The 25674-nt window shown below is 43.0% G+C and overlaps 1 protein-coding gene across 2 annotated transcripts in view; it reads left to right on the plus strand.

The window, feature by feature from the left end:
- samd4a (sterile alpha motif domain containing 4A) overlaps positions 1 to 25674 on the plus strand; it is a 113005-nt gene that overhangs the window by 82951 nt on the left and 4380 nt on the right. For both annotated transcript variants that reach the window (XM_023839896.2, XM_023839898.2), the window contains exons 8-12: positions 1516 to 1601; positions 2573 to 2691; positions 2860 to 3064; positions 9582 to 9705; positions 15591 to 15674. In XM_023839896.2, coding sequence (XP_023695664.2) covers positions 1516 to 1601; positions 2573 to 2691; positions 2860 to 3064; positions 9582 to 9705; positions 15591 to 15674 — 618 coding nt within the window. The remainder of the gene's footprint in view (positions 1 to 1515; positions 1602 to 2572; positions 2692 to 2859; positions 3065 to 9581; positions 9706 to 15590; positions 15675 to 25674) is intronic.

Here is a 25674-nt window from a genome sequence, read left to right on the forward strand (position 1 = left end):
GCTGGTGCCCTTATCATTATACCTGTTGCCAGCAGCTTTCATAACCGACTGTCGTTATCATAAATTTATCACGCTGATTTAAACTTTTGGTGTGTAAACCTTGTAGTTGCCCAATTCGATTCGATTATTCGATAAGTGTAATTCAACGTGTTTTTTTCATCAACGACTTTTGTCATTAATTTACTTCCACACCCCTGTTGGTCGTCGACTGCGAGTGACGTCACTCCCCATACAATCACGCCCCACAGTATAGACCCACCCCTGACCCTTGTAAGACATGGGAAATGCAATTGCAAATAGACTTTGCTTTTTCATTTGAAATGTGGCAGTGTTCGTTCGCGAAAGCGAAAAAGCAAACGGTAATGCAAAATTTGCAATTGCATTTCAATTATGTCACACTTTATGCGTCCACATATGGAAAACGCAATTGCAAATGCAATTTGCAATTCCTTTTGAAAAATGTCCGGGATTTCCCTCCATATGCATTAGTAGATGAAACACTTAAACAAATAAATGAAGGTTGTAAAATAACACATTTTCAACAGGCTAGACTACTGCTGGCTACTTACATTTACGAACGCACGACAAACAGTACCATGACAGACAAACACAATGAACAGGTCACTCAATGAGAATGAATGACGCAACCGACTGGCTGCTTTTAGCGCCGAGGTGGTTAAAATGGTACGGTCCACATGAAATCGTTTTACATAAAATCTTCCTACAAGGTTAGGTTATCTTTTTTTTTTACGACAAAAGAAAATTTTTAAGACCCCCCTAAACTGCTATTTTTGTCTCTTTGGGGGGGGGGGGGGTCTGGGTCTTGATCGGGGGGTACAGTACCCCCCGTAACTCGAACCATGCTCTTGTGGATATAGGGGTATGTAGGTCGGAATGTGTCTTTAAGTAGAATAATGGATCTCGTGTCAACAAGTAAATGGAAAAGTATGATTAAAACTCAGATTTACATGTATGCTAAGCAAACCTGGAGTGAAATTATTCTTAAAAAAACATGCTAAATGCAATGTGTAGCAGGATTGTACACTATACAGAACTGAATTGAGAATGGCCTTGAAAGTCCAATTCAGTTCATGAATTTGAATTGAATTTGAATTGTGGTTAAAACCAGGATGTAGAATTAAAATGGAATTAAATTCAAGCTAACTTATATGCACCGTTTATATATTTATATGTTTATATAATTTATATAAATTACATATAAACATGTTAATATGCACAGGATATACCAGATTATTGTTATAAAAATGTCATATTATTGAGAATGAAAGAATGCAACATTTGAAGCGTCACCTATGAAAGAAATTATTTAACTCTAATTTTGTATACCACGGTGAATCTCATAGGAAATGAGATACATAGATAATAGATATAAGATACCTACGGCTGTGTATCCCCATATGTGGCAGGACTCGATTCCCTGTGTGTTATGACACATTAATTTCATGATCATAGTGAAAACAAAAGTAAACTTGTCATGCTTCTCTTATTCCCAAGTTTGCACACAGCTACTTGTCTCCAGACCAGATGAAGAGAACATCAGTTCCTATCTCCAACTAATTGACAAGTGTTTGACCCATGAGGTAAGCATGACCCTGTTACTGTATTGTACTTTTCATCATTTACTGTTAAGAAAAACTGAGCTATTTTTTCCTATTCAGTTAATAGGAATCTGTTAATGTCTGTGTAGTGCATGATTTTTGGCCCTGTGTAACCTGTTCATAGCCCTCATTTTGACCTCCACACCATGTATAAATGATGTGGCTCTTCATGGCTGAATGTGATGCTTCCAGTAAACCTCCAGCAGAAGAAAATCACTCCGCAACCCTGTGTTAATGTGCAGTCTTATGTTGAGTTATGCCTTTTGAGTCACGTCTGATCGCATTTATACCCGAGGGCCATAGTAAATAATATTGACATATCAAGAGTTACTTGAAAGCAGACATAGTAAGACGTTAGTAGATGTATCACTTAGTGTAACAGATGCAGGAGAATGGGCAGTGCTGCCAGCCATACAAATTCAAATGCAAGTCAATGTATAACTTAAATTCCTCCTTCCTTATGGAAATCTATTTTAAATTGACTAATATTGTTGGAAACAATTTCAATTTCTTCATAAATATAAGAATATGAAATAGCTTAATCAACTCTCTTCCCTTCTGTGGAAAAACAGCATCTGAACCCTCATTCATTGCTACAAATAACTAATTTCCCCAGTGAACATGCAAAAATAATGTCCATTGAGGTTTATGATGGAAATACAGAAAAAAAAAATTCAGGTAATTGTAATTAATTAGCCGTGATGTGTGAGTTATTTATGTTAAAACACTGCCATTCTTTTTAGCTTTAAGCTGAACCACATTTCCACCCTGTGCAATCCCAAGGTTGACAGTGATAACAATGACAGGCTGGTTAGGTAGTATTTATTTTAGAGCTTTTCAGTCAGATTTGACTATCTTGGGGAAAAATGCAATGGAATGGCTTTACTCTTTATAAAATCTTGAATGGAAAGCCTCAGATATCTCTCACCTTTTGGCTGACATTTATTTTCCAGGCTTTTTCAGAGACACTGAAAAAGAGACTCTTGTCCTGGAAACAACAGGTGCAGAAGTTGTTTCGTTCCTTTCCAAGGAAAACTCTCTTGGACATAGCAGGATATCGGCAGCAGAGAAGGTAGCCCAATCAAACCAAACCTCCAAACCTTAATAAATATAAAATAAAACAGAGATGCAGCTTCATTCATGATTGCTTAAAAACTTGTTTATAAAAAGTCTCCAGGTTGTGGTTGCCATGACAGTGTCTTGATGATGTCTATCAGCATTGTCTTTTTTCATTTGCTAGTCGTGCTTTTGGCCAATCTAGCTCCCTCCCAACTGCCAGTTGTGTTGGGGGAGGCCTGTCAGCACGGAGAAGCTTGCGCCAGTTCCACTTGCCATCACGAAGTCTCCCTGGAGCAAGGTTGGGGCTACTGGGTACCTCGGGCATTTTGGGACCAACTCCACGTGCTGCCAGCAGCACCCCGAACAGCCTGAAACAAGGCAGGCAGGTGTGTCTCTCCACATGATCAAATGTAGGATCACACTTCTGTTCTAATGAATATATAGGTGGCTTTAAGAATATCGTACCAGCTCCTGTAGCCCTGCTCAGTGGAACAGCTAAGGATCTAGATTTAGTTTCAATGACACTTGCATCTCTAGTTAGCTGTTTCTGAAAATATGACCAATGGAGGTATCCTTAAGACAATGGGTAAAGCAGTGTCTCATAAAAAAGAAAAAAAATGTATCATGTGAAATATCTTTTTAATGTCCAGTGTATCATCACAAAAAACCATTTGAAACCACACCAAAAAAGTGTGGGGGTTCAAAGAATGCCTGACAAAATATTGTGCAAAACACCACCCCACTTATTTTTAGTGTTTGAATTAATCATTATGGAATATGATGTGCTTTTACCTACCAACCAGTGAAGCAGTGCCTCTCCTAGCCTTTCCAATTATCTGTACTCTCCTGCACTCTGAACCCAAAGATGACTAACATCCATTAACCACTCAGAACATAAGAACATAAGAAATTTACAAACAAGAGGAGGCCATTCAGCCCATCAAGCTTGTTTGGGGGGAACTAAATTAATAGCTCAGAGTTGTTAAAATCTTTTCTAGGTCTGATTTAAAGGAACCCAAGGTTTTAGTTTGCAGTACACTAACAGGAATACTATTCCATACTCACACGCTGTGTAAAGAAGTGCTTTCTCAAATCCAGTTTAGTTCTCCCGCAAATATCCAACTATGAGTTCTTGTATTTCAACTAATATTGAAATAACTATTTGGTTAAACAGCATCCAGACCTTTTAAAATCTTATATACCTGGATGCCCCCCCTTAGTCTCCTTTGCTCGAGGCTGAAAAAATTCAGCTCAGCTAACCTCTCCTCATAAGACATTCCTCTAAGACCAGGAATCATTCTTGTAGCCCTACGTTGAACAATTTCTAAGGTAGCAATGTCCTTTTTAAGGTAAGGTGACCAAACCTGCACATAATATTCTAGTTAGGGTCTTACCAAGGAATTGTATAATCTTAGCATCACCTCCCTTGACTTAAACTGCACATACCTAGAGTTGTAACCCAACATCCTATTGGCCTTTTTAAATGCTTCCTCACACTGGTGAGAGTGGGACATGGAAGCATCATCATACACACTAAGGTCTTTCTCATAATCAGCTACCTTTATTTCAGTGGATCCCAAAAAATATGTCTACTATATGTTTCTGCTTCCTGCATTGTCTACATTAAATTTCATCGGCCAGGTATCAGCCCAGTCACTAATTAAGTCAAGATCCCGCTGTAGTCTCTGTGCTGCTAGTTCAGTATCTGCTACACCACCCACCTTAGTGTCATCTGCAAATTTAACCAGTTTGCTGTATATATTGGTGTCAATATCGTTAATGCGGTGGACGAGAGGGTAGCCTCCCTTTGCCTTCGGGTGGGGGGACAGGTTCTGACTGTTGTTTGCGCTTATGCACCAAACAGCAGTTCAGAATACCCACCCTTTTTGGAGTCCTTGGAAGGGGTGTTGGAGAGCGCTCCTCCCGGGGACTCTGTTGTTCTGCTGGGGGACTTCAATGCTCACATGGGCAATGACAGTGAAACCTGGAGGGGCGTGATTGGGAGGAACGGCCCCCCCGATCTGAACCCAAGTGGTGTTTTGTTATTGGACTTCTGTGCTCGTAATGGATTGTCCATAATGAACACCATGTTCAAGCATAAGGGTGTTCATATGTGCACTTGGCACCAGGACACCCTAGGCCGCAGTTCGATGATCGACTTTGTGGTCGTGTTGTCAGACTTGCGGCCGCATGTATTGGACACTCGGGTGAGGAGAGGGGCGGAGCTGTCAACCGATCACCACCTGGTGGTGGGTTGGCTCCGATGGTGGGGGAGGAAGCCGGTCAGACCTGGCAGACCCAAGCATATAGTGAGGGAACCCGCTGGTGGACACCGGCGGTGAGGAATGCTGTCAAGCTGAAGAAGGAGTCCTATCAGGCTTTTTTAGCCTGTGGGACTCCGGAGGCAGCTGATGAGTACCGGCGGGCCAAGCGGAACGCGGCTTCGGCGGTCGCTGAGGCAAAAACTCGGGTATGGGAGGAGTTTGGCGAGGCCATGGACAACGACTTCCGGACGGCTTCGAGGAGATTCTGGTCCACCATCCAGTGTCTCAGGGCGGGAAAGAAGTGCAGCATCAACACTGTTTATGGTGGGGATGGTGCGCTGCTGACCTCAGCTCGGGATGTTGTGGGTCAGTGGAAGGAATACTTCGAAGACCTCCTCAATCCCACCGACACGCCTTCCAATGAGGAAGCAGAGTCTGGGGACTTGGGGGTGGTCTCACCTATCTCTGGGGCAGAGGTCGCTGAGGTGGTTAAAAAGCTCCTCGGTGGCTGGGCCCCGTTGGTGGATGAGATCCGCCCAGAGTTCCTCAAGGCTCTGGATGTTGCAGGGCTGTCTTGGTTGACACGCATCTGTGGCATCGCGTGGACATCGGGGGCGGTGCCTCTGGATTGGCAGACCGGGGTGGTGGTCCCCCTCTTCAAGAAGGGGGACCGGAGAGTGTGTTCCAACTATAGGGGGATCACACTTCTCAGCCTCCCTGGTAAGGTCTATTCGGGGGTGCTGGAGAGGAGGGTCCGCTGGATAGTCGAACCTCGGATTCAGGAGGAGCAGTGTGGTTTTCGCCCTGGCCGTGGAACAGTGGACCAGCTCTATACTCTCGGCAGGGTCCTGGAGGGTGCGTGGGAGTTTGCCCAACCAGTCTACATGTGTTTTGTGGACTTGGAGAAGGCATTCGACCGCGTCCCTCGGGGAGTCCTGTGGGGAGTGCTCCAGGAGTATGGGGTATCGGGCTGTCTTATAAGGGCTGTTCGGTCCCTGTACAACCGGTGCCAGAGCTTGGTCCGCATTGTCGGCAGTAAGTCGGACTCGTTTCCGGTGATTGTTGGTCTCCGCCAGGGCTGTCCTTTGTCACCGATTCTGTTCATAACTTTTATGGACAGAATTTCTAGGCACAGCCAGGGCGTTGAGGGTGTCCGGTTTGGTGATCTCAGGATTCGGTCTCTGCTTTTTGCAGATGATGTGGTTCTGTTGGCCTCATCAGACCGTGACCTTCGGCTCTCACTGGAGCAGTTCGCAGCCGAGTGTGAAGCGGCTGGAATGAAGATCAGCACCTCCAAATCCGAGACCATGGTCCTCAGCCAGAAAAGGGTGCTCTCTCCGGGTCAGGGAGGTGGTCCTTCCCCAAGTGGAGGAGTTTATTCGGGACAGACTCGGAGTAGAGCCGCTGCTCCTCCGCATTAAGAGGAGCCAGATGAGGTGGCTCAGGCATCTGGTCAGGATGCCTCCTGGACGCCTCCCTGGTGAGGTGTTCCGGGCATGTCCCACTGGGAGGAGACCCCGGGGAAGACCCAGGACACGCTGGAGGGACTATGTCTCTCGGCTGGCCTGGGAACGCCTCGGCATTCCCCCAGAGGAGCTGGATGAAGTGGCCGGGGAGAGGGAAGTCTGGGTTTCCCTGCTGAGACTGCTGCCCCCGCGACCCGACCTCGGATCCAGCGGAAGATGATGGATGGATGGATGGATGGAATATCGTTAATATAAATTAGGAATAACAGTGGTCCTAAAACTGAACCCTGCGGTTCACTATGGCATTGTGCCTCTAATAACTACCTGCTGCTTCCTGTCTGTTAACCAGTTTTCACTCTAAGCTGCTACAGTTCCTAAAATCCCTGCTGCTTTGAGTTTAAGCAGGAGCTGTTTGTGGGGGACAACATCACATCACATCGTAAGCTTTTTTGGGATCAATTTCTCTTGTAGCTTCCTTAAAGAACTCAAGTAGATTAGTTAAACAGGATCTACCTCTGCTATATACTTGGCTATCCGTCGGAATGTTATCCATCCATCATCCATCATCAATGGATTTTTTTCTTCCCTGTTGGCATGGGCATATTCCAGGACAAGAATGCCAAGATTCATTGGGTTCGAATTGTCAAAGAGTGGTTCAGGAAGCATGAGGAATCATTTTCACGCATGATTTGGTCACCACAGAGTTGTGACCTTAACCTCATTGAAGGTCTTTGGGATGTGCTAAAGGAGGCTTTACGGAGTGGTTCAACTCACTTGTCAATACAGGATCTTGGTGAGAAATTAATGCAAATATGGATTAAAATAAAAGGTGAGATGTTGCTTAAGCCTGTGGAAACAATACCATGACAAATGTGCGTCATAATCAAAGCTAAAGGAAATCCAATGAGACATTCAAATGGAGACTTTTCTTTTGGCCGGGCAGTGTATTAGCATGCTTCCAATTAGAAGGTACCACACCAGCAGTTAAGACTTGCTGAAATAAAATAAAATAAACATGAGTTCAGCAATCAGGCAAGATAAACTCATGTGTTGGCCTATATAATAATACTAACAACAACAATAATAATCATCATCATCTTTTTATAGCACATTTCAAACATGGAATGCAGCTCATAGTGTTTCATTATGAGAAAATGGAAATATTCCTTGTTGGTCTGTAGGGATGTAATGATACACTCAACTCACGATTCAATACGATTCACGATTCTGAGTTCATGATACAATTTCTCACGATTTTTTAACAGAATGAGCTGCAGACAAATTTATAAAAAAATATTCCTTTATCTTTATAAACTGTGCAATACGTGTCCTCTACTTAACAGTGCAACTGAAATTGAATAAAATACTGTTTTTTAAAAAAAAATCCCAAATCAAAAAAAAAAATATCTTCAAATAAATAAACGGTAACGCTTTACAATAACTGCACCTTCATAATGCCTTTATATTGCATTCATAAAACGTTCAGTGCTCCTTCATAATGTATTATGTATTTAGAAATCATTCATAAACATCATGCATGTATACCTTTACATCCTAACATCCCTTAACAGCTGTAATATACATTAATAACAAACATTATATAATAATAACATACATTATAATTGTATAATCATGTAATGTTTGCACTCAGTTTATGTCTTGTCTGTGCTTTTCTCACCGTTTTCGTTTATGATTAACGGAAAGCTAAAATGCTGCCACACCACCGATTTAAGATCGGGGGGTGTCGACATACGACGTCGACATGAATCTTCTGAATCTGATGTCGAACTGCCTTTGTGAAATCAATTGTAATGTTACACCAGTTTTTCTGTTAAGTAAAGTTACGAGAAGTGCTCCTAAAGTAACGATTTATTTTCCACATCAGCCGGTTTAAATCATCATACATTTACATCGATTTTTAACCAATTCGCGATTCATCGTTACATGCCTTATTGGTCTGTGAACAAGGCATCAAGGCGTTAAGTTAAATAAAAATTATAAATAGATTGTAAATACTGTTCTTGTTGGTTGTAGTTAATCCTATGTACACTATAAATAAGCAAATTGTTTTTTGTTTAGTTTTTTTTAATTGTACAAAAGGAACATGTCAGTCCAGTTGCGCAAGTCTTTTTGGAAATGTGAGGATAAGTGTTGCCACCTATTCTGAATATTACAAGATTGTCCTGAATTGTAAAAATAAAATGCTGTCTCCAATTTTGATGGAATACAGGACGCATTTTGTCCCTTATTTTCAAATTGTGTAGTTGATCCCCCTGCAAATTTTATTGCTGTGGACTCAGAAGGGGTGACCTTCCTTACTTATTCAGATTGAAAGTGGCAGACCTACTGAGGAATCGATAGATTGCTTGACAAAATCATACATCACCAGTTAGTCATACAGCAAAACTGTGAGAAAAAAAACATAAGATTCTGAAAAGGTTGATTGATGTGATTTGATTTTTAGGTCAACAGAACTCAATTGGGAACATGATGACAATTAAAACTGTCACAACAAAGGAAACTATAGGCAACTTGCAGGTGTACTTTACTGCTACGATGATGTTCTGGCTTTTGTTGGTGTGTTTCTGTTCCATGTGTAATGTAGAGCAAAGCTGTTATAAAATGCTGTGCAGGCTTCTCATATCAAGTCACTTCATTGTCTATGTAAGGGAAAGTCAGTAGTTGACTTTGACAGGTCAGAAATGGGGTAACAAATTAGTAGTGAAGAATGCAAGTTACCAAGCATAATAAATCATAGGCTGAATGTACCTCAAATTATAATATAGATTTGAAGATTAATGTAATTCATAATAATACATCGAGATGATAAACTCATTTATGTCCTACATAGAGAAGCTCATTTATTTATGTGGACTTATATTCATTTTTTGTAAACAATCCTGTTTTGGTTTATACTGCCTAGCTTCTGTACTCATTAGTTCCAGTTGCACATCTTTGATCTGATCATTTTTGGACCCTAAATTTGACCCTAGTTGCTTTATTTTTTTTGTTCATGTACAATGAAATAATTATGTGTTGTTCTTGTTCAACTACATAATGCCTTTTAATACTAACTAAACATACTCACCAGTAAGGTTAAGTAAGTGCAAGTACTAAAATATTATTTTTTTCTTCAAAGGTAAAGTGTTACAGTCTTTGTACCTCTTTTATAGGGTCTATGGTTTGCCAACCCTGGAGGAAGCAACAGCATGCCCAGCCGGACACACAGTTCCGTGCAGAGAACCCGCTCCCTGCCTGTCCACACGCCACACACACTGCTTACATTTCAGCAGAGTGGTAAGCCTCATACTATTTTCATGATAAAGATTAATTGCGTTTTAAAACCTTTTTATATTCAAAGAAAATGGTTAACACTTATTAACTATTTTAAAAATATACATCCTGGGGCCAGCAGCTTCAGGCACACCAGACAGAATCTGAAAAAATGTTAGAGATGAGTATTAAAAAGGAGTCTCATAGTGGAATCTTGTACAGGAATTTCATAATGGAATCTCATAGAGGAATGCCATGGCCAGGAGACTGATCCTGCTGTTGGACCCCTGAGCAAGGCCCTTAACCCCAGTTGGGGCACATTCTCTCACCAGTATATCTTTTGTCTCACCTATGTCTGTGCCTGGGACCAAGATGGGATAGGCAAAAAGAGACCTGATTAATTAACATTTGTACTAAGCAACACCATGCATGGAATACAATTGGCTGCCCATAAGTTGGCGACTTATTTTCATATTCCCTGCATCCTATTTTTTTTTCTCCATTCTACAGTAGTGTGAACTTAATTTCAGCAGACATATACCTGTATTACAGAATTTGTATTATGCTACAGTAAGTGGAGCCTAGACATCAATCAAAAATAAAAATAATAGCCATAGTTTAATGTAATCCAGGAGGCATATAATAAAATCTTTTAAAAATTCCAAAGATAAACAAGATTGTCACGTTCAGGCTAGCGAGCTGGTGGTCAAGCAGGCAAGCGGAGCCGTAGCGACAGGAAGGAGGGAGCAGGAGGGGACCACGAAGGGAACAAGGAGACAGGGCGAGGGACAGACGGAGGAGACAAGGAGGGAGTCGGAGGGGCCAACAGCAAAGGGAAGGAGGAGGGGGAAGCAGCAGCCAGCGAAGGCGCTTCCACAGCGGGCGAAGGCGCTGTCCGCCGACGCGCTGGCGCAGGGGGACCCGCAGGCGACCGACGCGGAGTCGGAGGCGGGGCCGAGGCCAGGGGACGAGGCCACGGAGGGGGACCCGCAGGCGACCGCCGGGCCGGAGCAGGAGGAACCACCGGCGGGCCCCGAGCCCCAGCCAAAGCGAGCGAGGGCGAGCCAGGGGGCAGGGCGGGCGAGACCTCGGCCCGACGTCTATGTCCCCTCCCCTTGCGGGACACAGATAGGCGGGGTCCTGGGGGATGTCGGCCTTGCCGGGGCAAGGGCGAGGGAGTCTCAAGGGAGGTCCATAGGGCAATCCCCGAGGGATCCCATTCAAGTCCTTCCTCCTCCCCGGAGGAAGGAGCGGCAGTCAAACAGTTTGGGACCTCCTCGGGGACAGTGATCAGGGCTGGGGGAATTAGAGGCAGGGCCTCAGGTGAGGTTGTCGGAGCCGCAGGCTGGACGGGCAGTTCAGAAGAGCAGGGCTGGACGGGCAGGACATGAGAGCAGGGCTGGACGGGCAGGACATGAGAGCCGGGCTGGACGGGCTGGACAGGAGAGCCGGGCTGGACGAGCAGAGCGGCGACCTCAGGCGGTGCCGCGGGCAGAGCGAACGTGCGGCCATCAGGGGGCGCTGCAGGAGGAGCGGCGGCAGCAGGCCGCAGACGGAGCAGCTGCCTCAGGGTTTCTTCCACCCAGGCTAGCTGTTGGAGTGGGGAATCAGGGGCTGCCGTGGCAAACTCCCTGCGGAGTTGCTCCAGGAGCGTACCGTTCCTGCAGGAGGTGAAACCTGCTGCCATCCTCCAGACAAGGCTGTGGCTCAGGAACCCTGTGGGATGCTGCAGCAGGCACCTTGGCCGTGTGGCCAGCAGGGGGTGCCTCGACGGGCGCCGCCAACACATGGCCAGCAGGGGGTGCCTCGGCAGGCACTTCGGGCGTGCGGCCGGCAGGGGGCGCCTCGGCGGGCACCTCGGACACACGGCCAGCAGGGGGCGCCTCGGACACACGACCAGCAGGGGGTGCCTCGGACACACGGCCAGCAGGGGGCGCCTCGGACACACGGCCAGCAGGGGGCGCCTCGGCGGGTGCCGCCATCACACGGCCGGCAGGGGGGCGCCTCGGCGGGCGCCGCCATTACGCGGCCAGTAGGGGGCGCCGCCATCACGCGGCCAGCAGGGGGCGTAGCCGCGGGCACCTCGGGCGGTGCCGCAGGCAGAGCAGTGGCAGCTGCAGGGACTGCAGGCAGAACAGGTGAGTCAGGCAAGACAGGCGGGTCAGGCAGGACAGGCGAGTCAGGCGGTGCCGCGGGCAGAGCGGCGGCAGCAGCAGAAGCAGGCGCTGTTTGCATGTCCGGAGTCTGCGGGTCCGGATCTGGTGCGCCTGGGACTACTCCTTTAAGGGCTGTAGGGACCCGGGGAATCGCGTCTCTAATGGTGCTGATCCCTCTTCTGGGTAAGCGTTCTGGCCGGTACGTAGAAGCCTCCCAAGGAGGTAGCTTCTCCTCGCCATGGGGCTCACCGGTCAGAACTGCGTCTTCCCATGCGGGCAATAGGGAGCAGGCTCCTAGAAAGAGCGCTGCCTCTCCCTCATGCTGCGCTCGGCGCTGCTTTTGCCGCCTCCTTCCGGAGCTGTGGGTAGAGGACGGAGCCGGTTCCGACGCGTAGCCCATACTCTGAGCCACGTTTGCGTCCCGTCGCTCCATGATCCTCTCTCTCAGGCGCTGCAGAGTAGTCCTTGCCCTCCCGAGAGGGTAGTCCTGACCGGGTGGGCGCTCCTTTTCGAGGAGGTCCGCGCCCCGATTAGCCAGAGCCATGGCTATGGAGTCTTCCCAGACCTCGGGTTGGGACCGACAGTACACAAACTTGTGCAGCAGACCAAGCCGTTGGTGCTCGGTCTGCCGCTTTGTGCTTTCAGCGAGATTTGTCATTTTGTCACGTTCGGGCTAGCGAGCTGGCGGTCAAGCAGGCAAGCTTAGCCGTGGACCAGGATAGACGGGGTTTATTCGACCAACAGGCAGGGAAACGGAGGCTGGACATCAAACATGACATTACATCACAATGACAAATACATGAGACTAGGCAAACGTAACAGGCAACAGGTGAGATACATCAGGTTTCGACTGGAGGTAATGAGGGGGCGTGGCACACACGAGGAGCGTTCGGAGCTGAACGTGACAAAGATAAACACAAGCAACCAGAACAGCTGCAAATAGCTTAAAATGCCCCGTCTCATAGAATTAGACATGCTAGCATTGTTAAACAAATTTAATTTTCTTCCTATTCAAAAAAACTGATCACATATGTAAAAACTGACATCCTATTGATGCTTTTGTTTTTTAATACATCCAGGGATTGTGGAAATCGAGCTCTGCAAAAACAAAAAACAATGGATCACGTCAATTTAAACTTTCATAGAAAAATTCTGCTACTTTCATAATGACTTTTGTTTTTTTCATAAAAAAAGAGCTTGCTGTGAAACAGCCTTAAGAAATATGTGATTCAGTTAATCTGCATCAGTAACTTTGCAACCAATCCTGTTATCAGTTATCGTTTTGGTCAATTTGATCATTACTGAAATGGAACTGTTACATCAACTTATAGAATAGAAAGCCCATACTCCTGATTTTTAACAAACAACTCCTCTCCAAATGCAGGAAATGCTAAACATCTGCTCTTTCAGTGACACCTGCTTTTCTACGTTTTCTTCATGTCTCTCAGAGTAGTGTAGTTCTGCAATTTGTTGATATAACTTAGGAAGAAAAAGAGTGTTTTCCGCTGATGCAAACATAGCAAAATCGGTGTCATGTAAGAATGAGATTGCATACAGTAGGAGTATGAATACATCCTAGAATGAGATCGCATATGGGGTGGTTCATCATACAAAATACATCCATACAAAGGCAGGACAGTCATCACTGAAGAGGCCACTGAAGGGTCATCAATTTTCTTGATATGCATGGCATTTGCAGTCCTGGCAGAATTCCAATTCTTCCAGTAAAAAAACAAGAAATTATTATTGCAGTGGAATAAGGAACAGAAACATTGGACACTGATATCCGAGTGCCATTATCAATGAAGTGCCTCTCTTGATGGTACCAGTGCTGTCATAGGCAAATGATTTTTTTTAGCAGCATAATGGCCTATGTGACAAGGGTGGACTTACATGGAATAGGTCCACAGTTATGAGTTTAAGGCAGTAGCCTGAACAGTATCAATTCAATGGGACATATGAGGGATAAGAGCTGTTCATATACTACCAGCCAACTGTGGGGGACTTTATTGTCAATACGGACACAAAGACCTATGCAGCACTTTGTCACAAAGTAAGGCTGTTTTTAGAGCAACAGATGTTGCACTACAATATTAGAAAAGCATCCCTAATGTATACTCAATGTGTAATGAACACTACACAAAATTCTGCATGTTTCTTTAGGTACATTAAGCATAATTAATTACTGAGTTTTAGTCTACTTCACTTACATGAGAAGTAAGCTTTTCTCCTCTCCAAATCCTTCAAATTTGCAATTATCTCAGTGCATCATGAAAAAGGCATCATTCTACCAATCTGGACTCAGTAAAAGCCTCAGCAAAAGACTCATGATAGCTTACTTGGAGATTGCAAAAGCCACCAAAAGGACTCTCTGACTATGGGAAAAAAGATTCTCTGGTCTTATGAAACCAAAATTAAAATGTTTGACCTCAATTCATGTCTGATGGAAATCAGGTATCACTCATCACCTGGGCAATACCATCCTGATGGTGAAACATGTTGATGACATCATCATGGTTTGGGGAGTTTTCTCATCAGCAGGGACTAGGAGACAAGTCAGAGTTGAGGGAAAGTTAAATGAAGCAAAGTACAGAGATATCTTTAATGAAAACCTGCTCCAAAGCACTCTGGACCTTAGACTGGGTCAATAGGGCAATGACCCTAAGCACAAAGCAAAAACAATGCAGGAGTGGCTTAATGAGAATTTAGTGAATCCCCAAACTTGAAACCAACTGAACATCTCCAGAGAGATCTGGAAATTAGCTGTCTACTAACAGGACCCATACAAAATCATAGCACAGAGAATCTGTAGAGAATGGCAGAAAGTTTCAGAATCCAAGTGCGCAAAGATTGTCACATCATACCTTAGAAGACTCAAGGCTGTCTGAATTTTTTTGTGTGATGTTTTTTTTTTTTAAATTAAATTTGCAAAAACACAATTTAAAAACCTATTTTTTGCTACATCGCCATAATAGAGTTTTGAATGTAGGTAAAAATGAATGGAAACTATTTTAACACATAACACAATTTTAAAAAAGTGAAGGGGTCTGAATATTTTCTGAATGAACTGTAAGTTCCAAATATAATGATGCTAAATATTCTTTTTCCAAAAGTCATTAGAATTTGACCTTTAAAAAGGACCATACAGATATTTTCTTCCTAAGAATAGTGCTGACAACCAAAAGCACTTTTTAAATGATATTGTGGCGTTTCCACCATTTTTGGCATAGCATGTATTAGCTTTCACTACTGGACAAATTATTTAAAATGTACGTTGTCAATGCAGTGTTTTGTGTGTAGAATTGAATATTTGAATGTACTGCTTGTGATGGGAATGAGAATAAGATTTAGATGAAAATATATTATCCAGCTGGTGCTGAAACATGTTTACACTTATGGAATGAAAAATTTGTATTACATGCCTCCTTTATTATAAAAGAAATATGTTTACAAAGATTCAAAGATTGTTCACCAAGTATTACATTTAGTTTTGTCTGTTTGACAAACCAGATGGTTCTGTCATATACCAGTATTTTGCACTTGTGATTGTTTTATGTTGAATGCTTGGCATTAAATTTGTATATCAGATGAGTGTGCATGGTAAAATGCTACACATTAATCATTCTAAACCATGTTTCATCATATTCAATGTATTCTAAGCTATTCCGTAATTAAAGAAAAGTTTAAGAAGAACAGTTTGGATAGCTCCACTTCCCGACAACCTTATGGCTAAGATATCTGTTGAATTTGTAGATCTCCAGGTGTCAGTGACAGAACCAGACATCAACAACCGCCTTGAGTCTCTGTGCCTGAGTATGACAGAGCATGCTTTGGGAGGTAAGGTCATTTGTCATGTGTACTATATAGTTGAATAAAAACAAACTCCCCATAGCAGTTGTGCCACTTGACTTGCTGTTCACTGCAATAATAATAATAATTGATTATTTTATCATTTGAATGTGTCTTTGCCTGTGTGACTGTCAAATTTGTTTTTACTATTCACATCAAAAAACTCAAGACTCATGAGTTCTTTCTTGGTAATACATCTATGTAAATGTACACAGCTCATTAAGATGCTATATTCCTTTTTCCCCCAGATGGTGCTACACATAAATACAATACAATAAATAATATCCATAACACAATAAAATACAAAAAATGTACAAACCTATGCTTGATTTTGTGCATGTGTGCAGTGTAGTGCAGTATAGGTCAAATAGAGGAATGTGCAAATGTAACAAAAAAAAGGCAAATGACAACAAATCATCATTGGAGGGTACTTGGAGTGGGTGGGTCAGTCGGGTAGTGGCAGTCTTTGGGGTTTGGGGGGTTGACTAGCTGGGGCAATGTTAGTCCTTGAGGAGCCTGACTACCTTATCCACGCTGCAGTTCCTGAACCAGACAGTGATACGTAAAATGTGATGAAGATGGGAGGAAAGAGGCTGGAATGGAAATGGAGACACTGCTGTGCTTTTTTTTACTGATGAAGGTGGCGTGCAGGGTCCAAGAGAGGTTGCCTGCCATGTGCACTCCTAGGAACTTTACACTGCCAACTTCCTCAACAGTGGAGACGTTGATGTTCAAGGGAGAGTGAGCAGCAGGGTTCTTCCTTAAGTCAACAAGCATCTCTTGTCTTCTCAATGTGTAGAGACAGGTTGTTGTTCTGACACCACTACACTAGATATTTTTACCTCCACTCTGTACACAGGCTCATCATTGTTGCTGGTAGGCCCCTCCACTGAAGGCGATTGGCAAACTGTAGGGGATTAGTCTGGGAGTTGTGCCTTCATGTGCCTCAATACTCCCCTCTTGAGCCATTCATTATGATGGGTGTGAGTGCTACAGGTTGGTAGTCGTTGAGGCAGGACATGGTCGACTTTTTGGATACTGGGATATCCTGGTTGTTTTGAGGCATGCAGGTACCATCACTGCACTCAGGGATGTATTGTGTTATGGAAATTTGGAGGTAGGAAGGAACAGATGAGTCCAATGGTTTAGCTTGGTTTCATTTATTGAGATATCTTTCTATGCGAGCTCGGGGAGACTCTCCACAGACAGTTCTGAGAAGTTCTCCAAATAGCAGACGCAGCTGCTTTCATTTTATATTGACAGACAAATGACCCTTCTCTGCAACCACAACCGGAAGACCCATGTCTGCTTTTGCACATTCTATGCTCAGGACAAGCTTTTCGTCTAGCACAAGCATCTTATATTTACCATATATAGAATAAAAATTCATCTCTTGTCTAGCTTAACATGGGTAAGGTCTAAAACCCCCTCCCCAGTCTCTTGCATCTGGTTTTTCAAGCATAGCAACCTTATTTTGCAGCCTAACTTCCTTAGTAACCATCGGACATCATGCTTGGTGGTAATTTTCCACTACAATTGAAGATGTCTGTGAGGACATTTGCCAGCTGGTCAGTATAGTCTCTCAGCACCCGGGCCAGGTATGGCATGGATGTCAGGTTCTGCTGCCTTCTACGGGTTGATTCTGCAAAGAGCCTTCCTGACATCAGCAGTAGATAGTACCTGGTCATTTGGGGATAGTCTTCCTCTGGGGGGATAGTTGGGGGCAGTCTTCCTCATTGGTTCCCTGTTCTGTGCCTCAAAACGTGTAGTTCTGTGCCTTGAAACATGCATAGTTCAAGCCTTCTGGCAAGAAGGGCTCACTGCTGCAGGCATGAGGCATTGGCTTGTAATCAGTGATAAATTAAATTCTGTGCCACATGCGGTTTCCTTCCTTAATGGCCCAGGACAGTTTGACTTTGGCTATAGTAGGAGCCTCTCTGTCTCTGGACCAGTAGGTAGCATCTCTGGGTTTCACCCGAGTGCCCAGCTCCGCAGAGAACCAGGGTTTAAGGTTTGTGAATGTGATGACCGTTTTGGAAACAGTAACATAGTTAATGCATTTGCCGATGTAGACAGTCACTGAGGCTGTGCACTCCTCCAGATCTGCTGAGCTGCCGTAAGTGGCAGCTTCCCTGACGATGTCCCAATGTGTGCGGCAACTAGGGTTGCAAAGGGCTGGAAAATTTCTGGAAATTTTCCTGAAACTTTCCGTTCCATGGGAAGTTAAGCTGGGGAATTTTGGAAATATTCCACATTAGAAACTTTCCATGGGAATTAACGGGAAAGTATGGGAATTAACAAGAATATTCCTAGAATTTTGCAACCCTAGCGGCAACACATCTTGTAGTGCAGATATAGCACCTTGGGGCCAGGTTCTTACCTCCTGCTATGATCTGTGATCTGTCTCTGCATGGATCTGTAGGCTGGAGTCAGGAAGATGGAGATGTGTGTCCAAGGTGGGGTAGGGGTGCAGCCTTGTATGCACAGTGGATGTGGATGGAAGCGCTGCCTGCCTAGGGTTAGCCTTGAGCCTAGCATAGATGGTGGTTACCTTGCCATCCTTCCGCTTCCTAGTGCAGAGCTTTCAACAAGCTTCTGGCCTGTTGCCCTTCCCAGCCGATATTGAGGTCTTATGGTGTGGGGTAAACATAAAATGACATGCTGTGTGTTGTAAATGTACATAAATTGCACCATATTTAGGACCCATTATGGCCATTGTGATCATAAACAAACAAACAAACAAGTAAAACAATGGACTACTCGCTGCAATTATTAATGGTTTTTTATACTAGCTAAAAATGTGAGACCCAATAAATTGTAAATAACACATTGAGAGTATTATTTATGGTGGCCTCTGTGTCAACGAACTGCAAATTCAGAAAACACTTACAAAGTCCAAAAACAAGCTGCATAGAAAGAAAACATTTACAAATTCCAAAAACATGCAACAAATTAGTAGATGCATTGCAACTGACAGACTTGTTGCATGGGGCTATTTTTGTAGTTATTTGCAAATGTGTATGGAGAGTTGCGTGACTGTATCTCAATCCGTGTGTGCATAATCAGATTTGTAAGTGTATAAAAGAATTTGAAAATGAATACTGAGATTTGCAAATATGTACAGGAATCTGTAAATGTACACTCACCTAAAGGATTACTAGGAACACCTTTTCAATTTCTCATTAATGCAATTATCTAATCAACCAATCACATGGCAGTTGCTTCAATGCATTTAGGGGTGTGGTCCTGGTCAAGACAATCTCCTGAACTCCAAACTGAATGTCAGAATGGGAAAGAAAGGTGATGGTTCTTGGTGCCAGACGGGCCGGTCTGAGTATTTCACAATCTGCTCAGTTACTGGGATTTTCACGCACAACCATTTCTAGGGTTTACAAAGAATGGTGTGCAAAGGGAAAAACATCCAGTATGCGGCAGTCCTGTGGGCAAAAATGCCTTGTGGATGCTAGAGGTCAGAGGAGAATGGGCCGACTGATTCAAGCTGATAGAACAACTTTGACTGAAATAACCACTCGTTACAACCGAGGTATGCAGCAAAGCATTTGTGAAGCCACAACACGCACAACCTTGAGGCGGATGGGCTACAACAGCAGAAGACCCCACCGGGTACCACTCATCTCCACTACAAATAGGAAAAAGAGGCTACAATTTGTACAAGCTCACCAAAATTGGACAGTTGAAGACTGGAAAAATGTTGCCTGGTCTGATGAGTCTCGATTTCTGTTGAGACATTCAAATGGTAAAGTCAGAATTTGGCGTAAACAGAATGAGAACATGGATCCATCATGCCTTGTTACCACTGTGCAGGCTGGTGGTGGTGGTGTAATGGTGTGGGGGATGCTTTCTTGGCACACTTTAGGCCCCTTAGTGCCAATTGGGCATCGTTTAAATGCCACGGCCTACCTGAGCATTGTTTCTGACCATGTCCATCCCTTTATGACCACCATGTACCCATCCTCTGATGGCTACTTCCAGCAGGATAATGCACCATGTCACAAAGCTCGAATCATTTCAAATTGGTTTCTTGAACATGACAATGAGTTCACTGTACTACAATGGCCCCCACAGTCACCAGATCTCAACCCAATAGAGCATCTTTGGGATGTGGTGGAACGGGAGCTTCGTGCCCTGGATGTGCATCCCACAAATCTCCATCAACTGCAAGATGCTATCCTATCAATATGGGCAAACATTTCTAAAGAATGCTTTCAGCACCTTGTTGAATCAATGCCACGTAGAATTAAGGCAGTTCTGAAGGCGAAAGGGGGTCAAACACCGTATTAGTATGGTGTTCCTAATAATCCTTTAGGTGAGTGTATATTCGGAATCCATGTACGTAATAAGATTCATAAACCTATAAAAGAATCTCTAAATGTGTAATGAGATTTGCAAGTGTACAAAGTGTAGCTTTGTACATGTGTAGCCAGATCTGTAAATGCATGCATAAATCTGTGAATTTGTAAGCAAATCTGTAAATGCGTACATTGGTATTAATGACTAAAAAGTCCAAGACCTATAAATACAGACAAGTCATCAGTCACAACTCAGACAGACCTCTCAGTTGTCTTTTTACATGTGATTTTTTGCTAAACTCCTGCATGCAGGTCTGCATATGCATGTGGAGATTTGTCTGGGTGTGGAGGTTTTGAGGACTTAGCGCTGTCCCACTGGCAAGCTGGAGGGCTTAAGTGTTGAACGCCGTCAGGGTATAAACCATGAGACAGAATCTCTCGTGACGGAATGCTGAATATTTTTGAATTACATAAATTATATGTTGAATTATATGTCTGACTTGGAACAAACTAAGTTAAAATGAGCAACATAGTCACAGCCACAGTAGGACTTAATTTTTAACTGGGATTTCTGACACTATGTCCTCATTTATACACCTGCACAAAGCGGTTTTGCTAGTCGTATCAGCATATTGCTCATTTTCATGCCATGCTCGCACATTGTAAAAATAGTAAATGATTTTGCGCCCGCTTTACGCTAGTTGGAGTGGTTTTTTCTAATGAGGTGTGTCCGGGCACATTGTCAGCACGTTGCTATTTTGAGTGATTTCAGTTTGACCAACGAAAACTGCATCCAAAGTCTTTACATAAGAACATAAGAAATTTACAAACGAGAGGAGGCCATTCGGCCCATCAAGCTCGTTTGGGGAGAACTTAACTAATAGCTCAGAGTTGTTAAAATCTTATCTAGCTCTGATTTAAAGGAACCCATGGTTTTAGCTTCCGCTACACTAGCAGGAAGACTATTCCATACTCTAACTACACGCTGTGTAAAGAAGTTTTTCCTCAAATTTGTTTTAAAATGTTCTCCCGCTAATTTCCACTTATGGCCACGAGTTCTAGTATTTAGACTAATATTGAAATAGTCATTTGGCTGAACAGCATCCAGACCCGTTAGAATCTTATAGACCTGAATCATAACCCCCCTTAGTCTCCTTTGCTCAAGGCTAAACAGATTCAGTTCCGCTAACCTCTCCTCATAAGACATTCCTCTAAGACCAGGAATCATTCTCGTAGCTCTTCGTTGCACCTTTTCTAAGGCAGCAGTGTCCTTCTTGAGGTATGGTGACCAAACCTGCACACAGTATTCTAGGTGGGGTCTTACCAAGGAATTATATAAGTGTAACATCACCTCCCTTGACTTAAACTCCACACACCTAGAGATATAACCCAACATTCTATTGGCCTTTTTTATTGCTTCCCCACACTGGCGAGAGTGGGACATGGAAGCATCAACATACATACCGAGATCTTTCGCGTAATCAGCTACCTTTATTTCAGTGGAACCCATAAAATATCTGTACTTTATATTTCTGCTCCCTGCATGGATTACCTTACATTTATCTGTGTTAAATTTCATCTGCCAAGTATCAGCCCATTTGCTAATTAAATCCAGATCCCGTTGAAGCCTCTCTGCTGCTAGATCAGTATCTGCTACACCGCCCACCTTGGTGTCGTCTGCAATTTGTGGCACATTGGTGAACGGTATTTAAGTGGCACGTTTTAGAAATGTGTGGGTGCACGATGCTTGTTATTAATACAGATACACGCTCAAAGTGCACTAAAGGTTTTTGATATTTTATATTAAACGCCAGAAAACGAGGACACACTCACTGCTACCTCACGCCTTTTCACCTCACGCACAAGCACGTCCGTTTCCTCTGGCAGAAAGTGATTTGGCTTACCAGTCAAATGCGACATTGTAATAGCAATCGCAGTACATCGATCACTTGTCACTGCCTTTTAAAGGTGAGGTGACGCACCATTCCTATTGGCTCATTGCATACTACTTCCAAAACATGAATCTTAATAATTAAGAGAGTTAGGTTTTTCTCCCATTAAAATACTGAAATTGATTTGGACACGCCCATAACTGTTAGTTCCGCTTAGATACCACGTGGAGACGTATAAAGGGGGTAAAATCCGTGTCGAGAGGTATTCTGCCTTTTCTGAAGAAGCCATTATCCATCTGGAATATTATACCTAATTATGTTTTCAATTCTGTAGGAAGCGCAGACCTGCTACGTCTCATGTATTTTTGCTTTGACCAAAAAATAATTTACATTTTGCCATTTTAGTGCATTTGAGAAGTCCAAAAGCTATTAAGATTTGCTCCTTGTAATCCTCTTGTAACCAACAACAACAAATTTATTTTTGTATTGCGCATTATCACAACATTACATTGTCTCAAAGCACTTTACAGCATCCTCACCCAATGCCCCCAGTGAGTAAGCCATAGGTGACAGTGGCAAGGAAAAGAAGGAAGAAACCTTGGGAGGGACCAGACTCAAAGGGGGAGCCTGTCCTCCAGGGTCCGGCAGGGAGAGTCAAATAGGAGAGATGGCTAAGTGCCGAGTCATACTGTCCAAATCATAAAATTTGAGATACAACCGGGGATTGGGGGGAGATGACATGCCGGTGCCGACGCTCCTTCCAATCGCCAGGCAACCAGAAGTAAGGCAGTGGGTCATACATGGAAGATAACACAGGCAGAACAGCGAGCTGGATGCAAGGACGTCATGGGTAGTGGCAACATCACATGTAGCAGAGTGTGCTGGATATCTTGATAGATTGAGGTCTCCAGGCAGCACACCCCAGGAGGAGCAGGGGAGATAAAATGTGCAATTAGTCAAAGTAGGGGAGACTATAGGCAGTGCTAACAGTTAGGTGAGTGCAATATGAAGTGCAATGTGCAAGCTCCAGGAGATATGGCTATGGCAGCATAGGTAGGAGGTAGAGGCAAGTGGGAATGCAGGCATGGGGAGTCCCTGAAATGTCAGCACTCCAAATCCACAAGGGATTGTGAAGCTAGAGTTACAGCGCTGACAGTTCAGTTTATCCAAAGCCAATGGCACCGATCCCCACCCAGCTCTACACCTCACACTATAGGTCTAACTGAGAGTGAGGAGTTAGCTAGAGCTAGAACTAGTGTCCCTATAAGCTAAACTAAACAGGTGTGTTTTTAGTCTAGACTTGAATATTGAGAGTGAGCCTGAAACCCGCACATCCAGTGGAAGACCATTCCACAGCTGAGGAACACTATAGGAGAAAGCTCTGCAGTCTGCCGTAGCTCTTTTTACCCTAGGTATTAACAGATATCCTGCGCCTTGAGAACAAAGCAAGCGCGGAGGGTTGTACCTATATGAGGTCAGCAGATCACTAAGGTATTCTGGTGCAAGGCCATTCAGTGCTTCTTAGCAGTATTTTATAGTCAATCCGAGACTTAACTGGTAAGACGTTCTCAATGTTAACGTTCATCCTCTGAATGTGTTACAGTGTTCTATGAAATGATCAGCTACAAACAATTTAAAAAGTCAGTATGTTTAAAAAAATTAAGTCAGTGTGTTATTTTATTAGCTGACTTACTATGGTTATAACATTAGTATATGACAAAGTGAACAGTCGTTGTCAACACCATTATTCACGTAAATATAAGACCAGCTAATGTAATTGTATGAGAACCTTATCTAAATGTGACGGCAATACAGTTGCGGTCACATATAGGCTACAGTTTAAAGACCTGGGGTGCATTTCCCAAAAGCATAATTGCTAACCACATAACGAACTTACATAGTTGGAACCATGCAACTGAATTGGTCCAACCATTTGCACGCAGTAATCAGGTAATTAAAAACATATGTTATCACCATAATTGTTTTATTCTCAATAAACCGATTCTTGACTGCTTGTACACATAGTCATAATCAGCTAACAAAATAACGTAGGTCTCACTACTTTGTGTCTTGGGAATACTGTCCATCCTCTCCTCTATGTGGTATATCTCGTTTCATTGTCCCCGGAAACTTCCATTGTGTTGTGAGCAGATTTACAGCGTTTTTTTGTTTTGCATGTGTTTTCAAGATTTACACTGCGTTTGTCAATTTTTCTGAATTTGCAACGCATTTTCGTAATTTGTACGTGTTTTATGAATTTGCAGTGTGATGACACTTATGGGCCACCGTAATTATTACATCATATTAATATTCACTTACCGTACTTCCTCGGAGGCATGGTGCAATATTATGGCTTATTTGTTGCTTAATACACAGTACTGTACTGTAGACAGTCTATTGATGCAAATGTTGATGTAAAACTGATATGTCAGTCAATGTGTGTACATGTGTAAATTACTTTAATTCAGGCTTGGCACAGAAGAAATGTCATTGTACTTCGGTACAATGACAATAAAGTATCTATCTAACCCCTCTTAAAGTCAACCCAGTAGCCATTTAATACACCCTTATATATTTTTTTACTGTACCACTACCCCTCCTCAGATGGTTAATCAATACCTTATTGATTTTTTTAATGCTAATCAAATTAATTAATTGAGATGGATGTGAAATGTAACAAATACATGGAATGGCTGCATTTTCAATGTGTTTATACTGTAAAATCCATAAACTATTGTGACTCCATATTTGAATTCGACTTCTGCACCAGAGTAAGCATCCGTTTGGAAATGCTCATAACTAATAGGTCACTAACTTACTATCTGATGAGAGAAAGAAAATACCTTAACGTATCTTCAAGTTTAAAAGTCTTTAACAATAAGCGAATGGTGTGGTTTGTGTTGTCTCTTGTTTCCTCTTTGTTTCTTTGAATGACATATTATTCTTAGTGAATACAATGCATTTCAATGATTTTTCCCTGTCAGTAGTCAATTATTTCAGATGAGAAAAACATATACAGTAAAACCTCGGATTGTGAGCATAATTCATTTTGGAAACGTGCTTGTAATCAAAAACACTCATATATCAAGGCAAATTTTCCCATTAGAAATAATGGAAACTCAGATGATTCATTCCACAACCTAAAAATATTCATATAAAAATTAGTACAAAATATAAAGTAAAAATACATAAAACAAATTAACCTGCATTTTACCTTTGAAAAGAATTTTGGATGGTGTGAGAGAGACGAGAGAGAAGAGGAGGGTTATTCTGTAGGACGACTTTCACTAATGGAGTCACTGCTATCTGTTGGCTCACTGGAATCTTTTTCTTTTTGTGCGACTTTAACAAGGAACCTATCCAATGACAGCTACTTTTGCCTCCTTTTCGATTTTGCGGAAATTTGGACATTGCATTGTCGTTACACAGATTCATCGCTCGCACTGCTACGCCCTTATTCGGGTGCTGCTTTTCTAGTAAATTCTGACTATATGAGTGAGATCAACTTGGTTTGCTCGTTTATCAAGTTAAACTTTATTTTAAAAATTTTGCTCATCGTACAAAACACTCGCAAACCAAGTTACTCGCAATCCAAGGTTTTACTGTACGTTTTTATAGCAACCCTGTTGGAAAAACTAACAAATGTAACAAATTTTTTATGTTTAAATTGCAGGCAACTACACAATCCACTTATTAAAAAGCGAGAATAACAAAATATTTGAGTTCCTATGTGAGTTTTTCTTTGAATTATTAGCTTTCCCTTTGCCAGGCAAGGAAAGATATGCA

This window comes from Paramormyrops kingsleyae, chromosome 14, assembly GCF_048594095.1.
Source record: "Paramormyrops kingsleyae isolate MSU_618 chromosome 14, PKINGS_0.4, whole genome shotgun sequence".
In the NCBI taxonomy this organism is placed as follows: domain Eukaryota; kingdom Metazoa; phylum Chordata; class Actinopteri; order Osteoglossiformes; family Mormyridae; genus Paramormyrops; species Paramormyrops kingsleyae.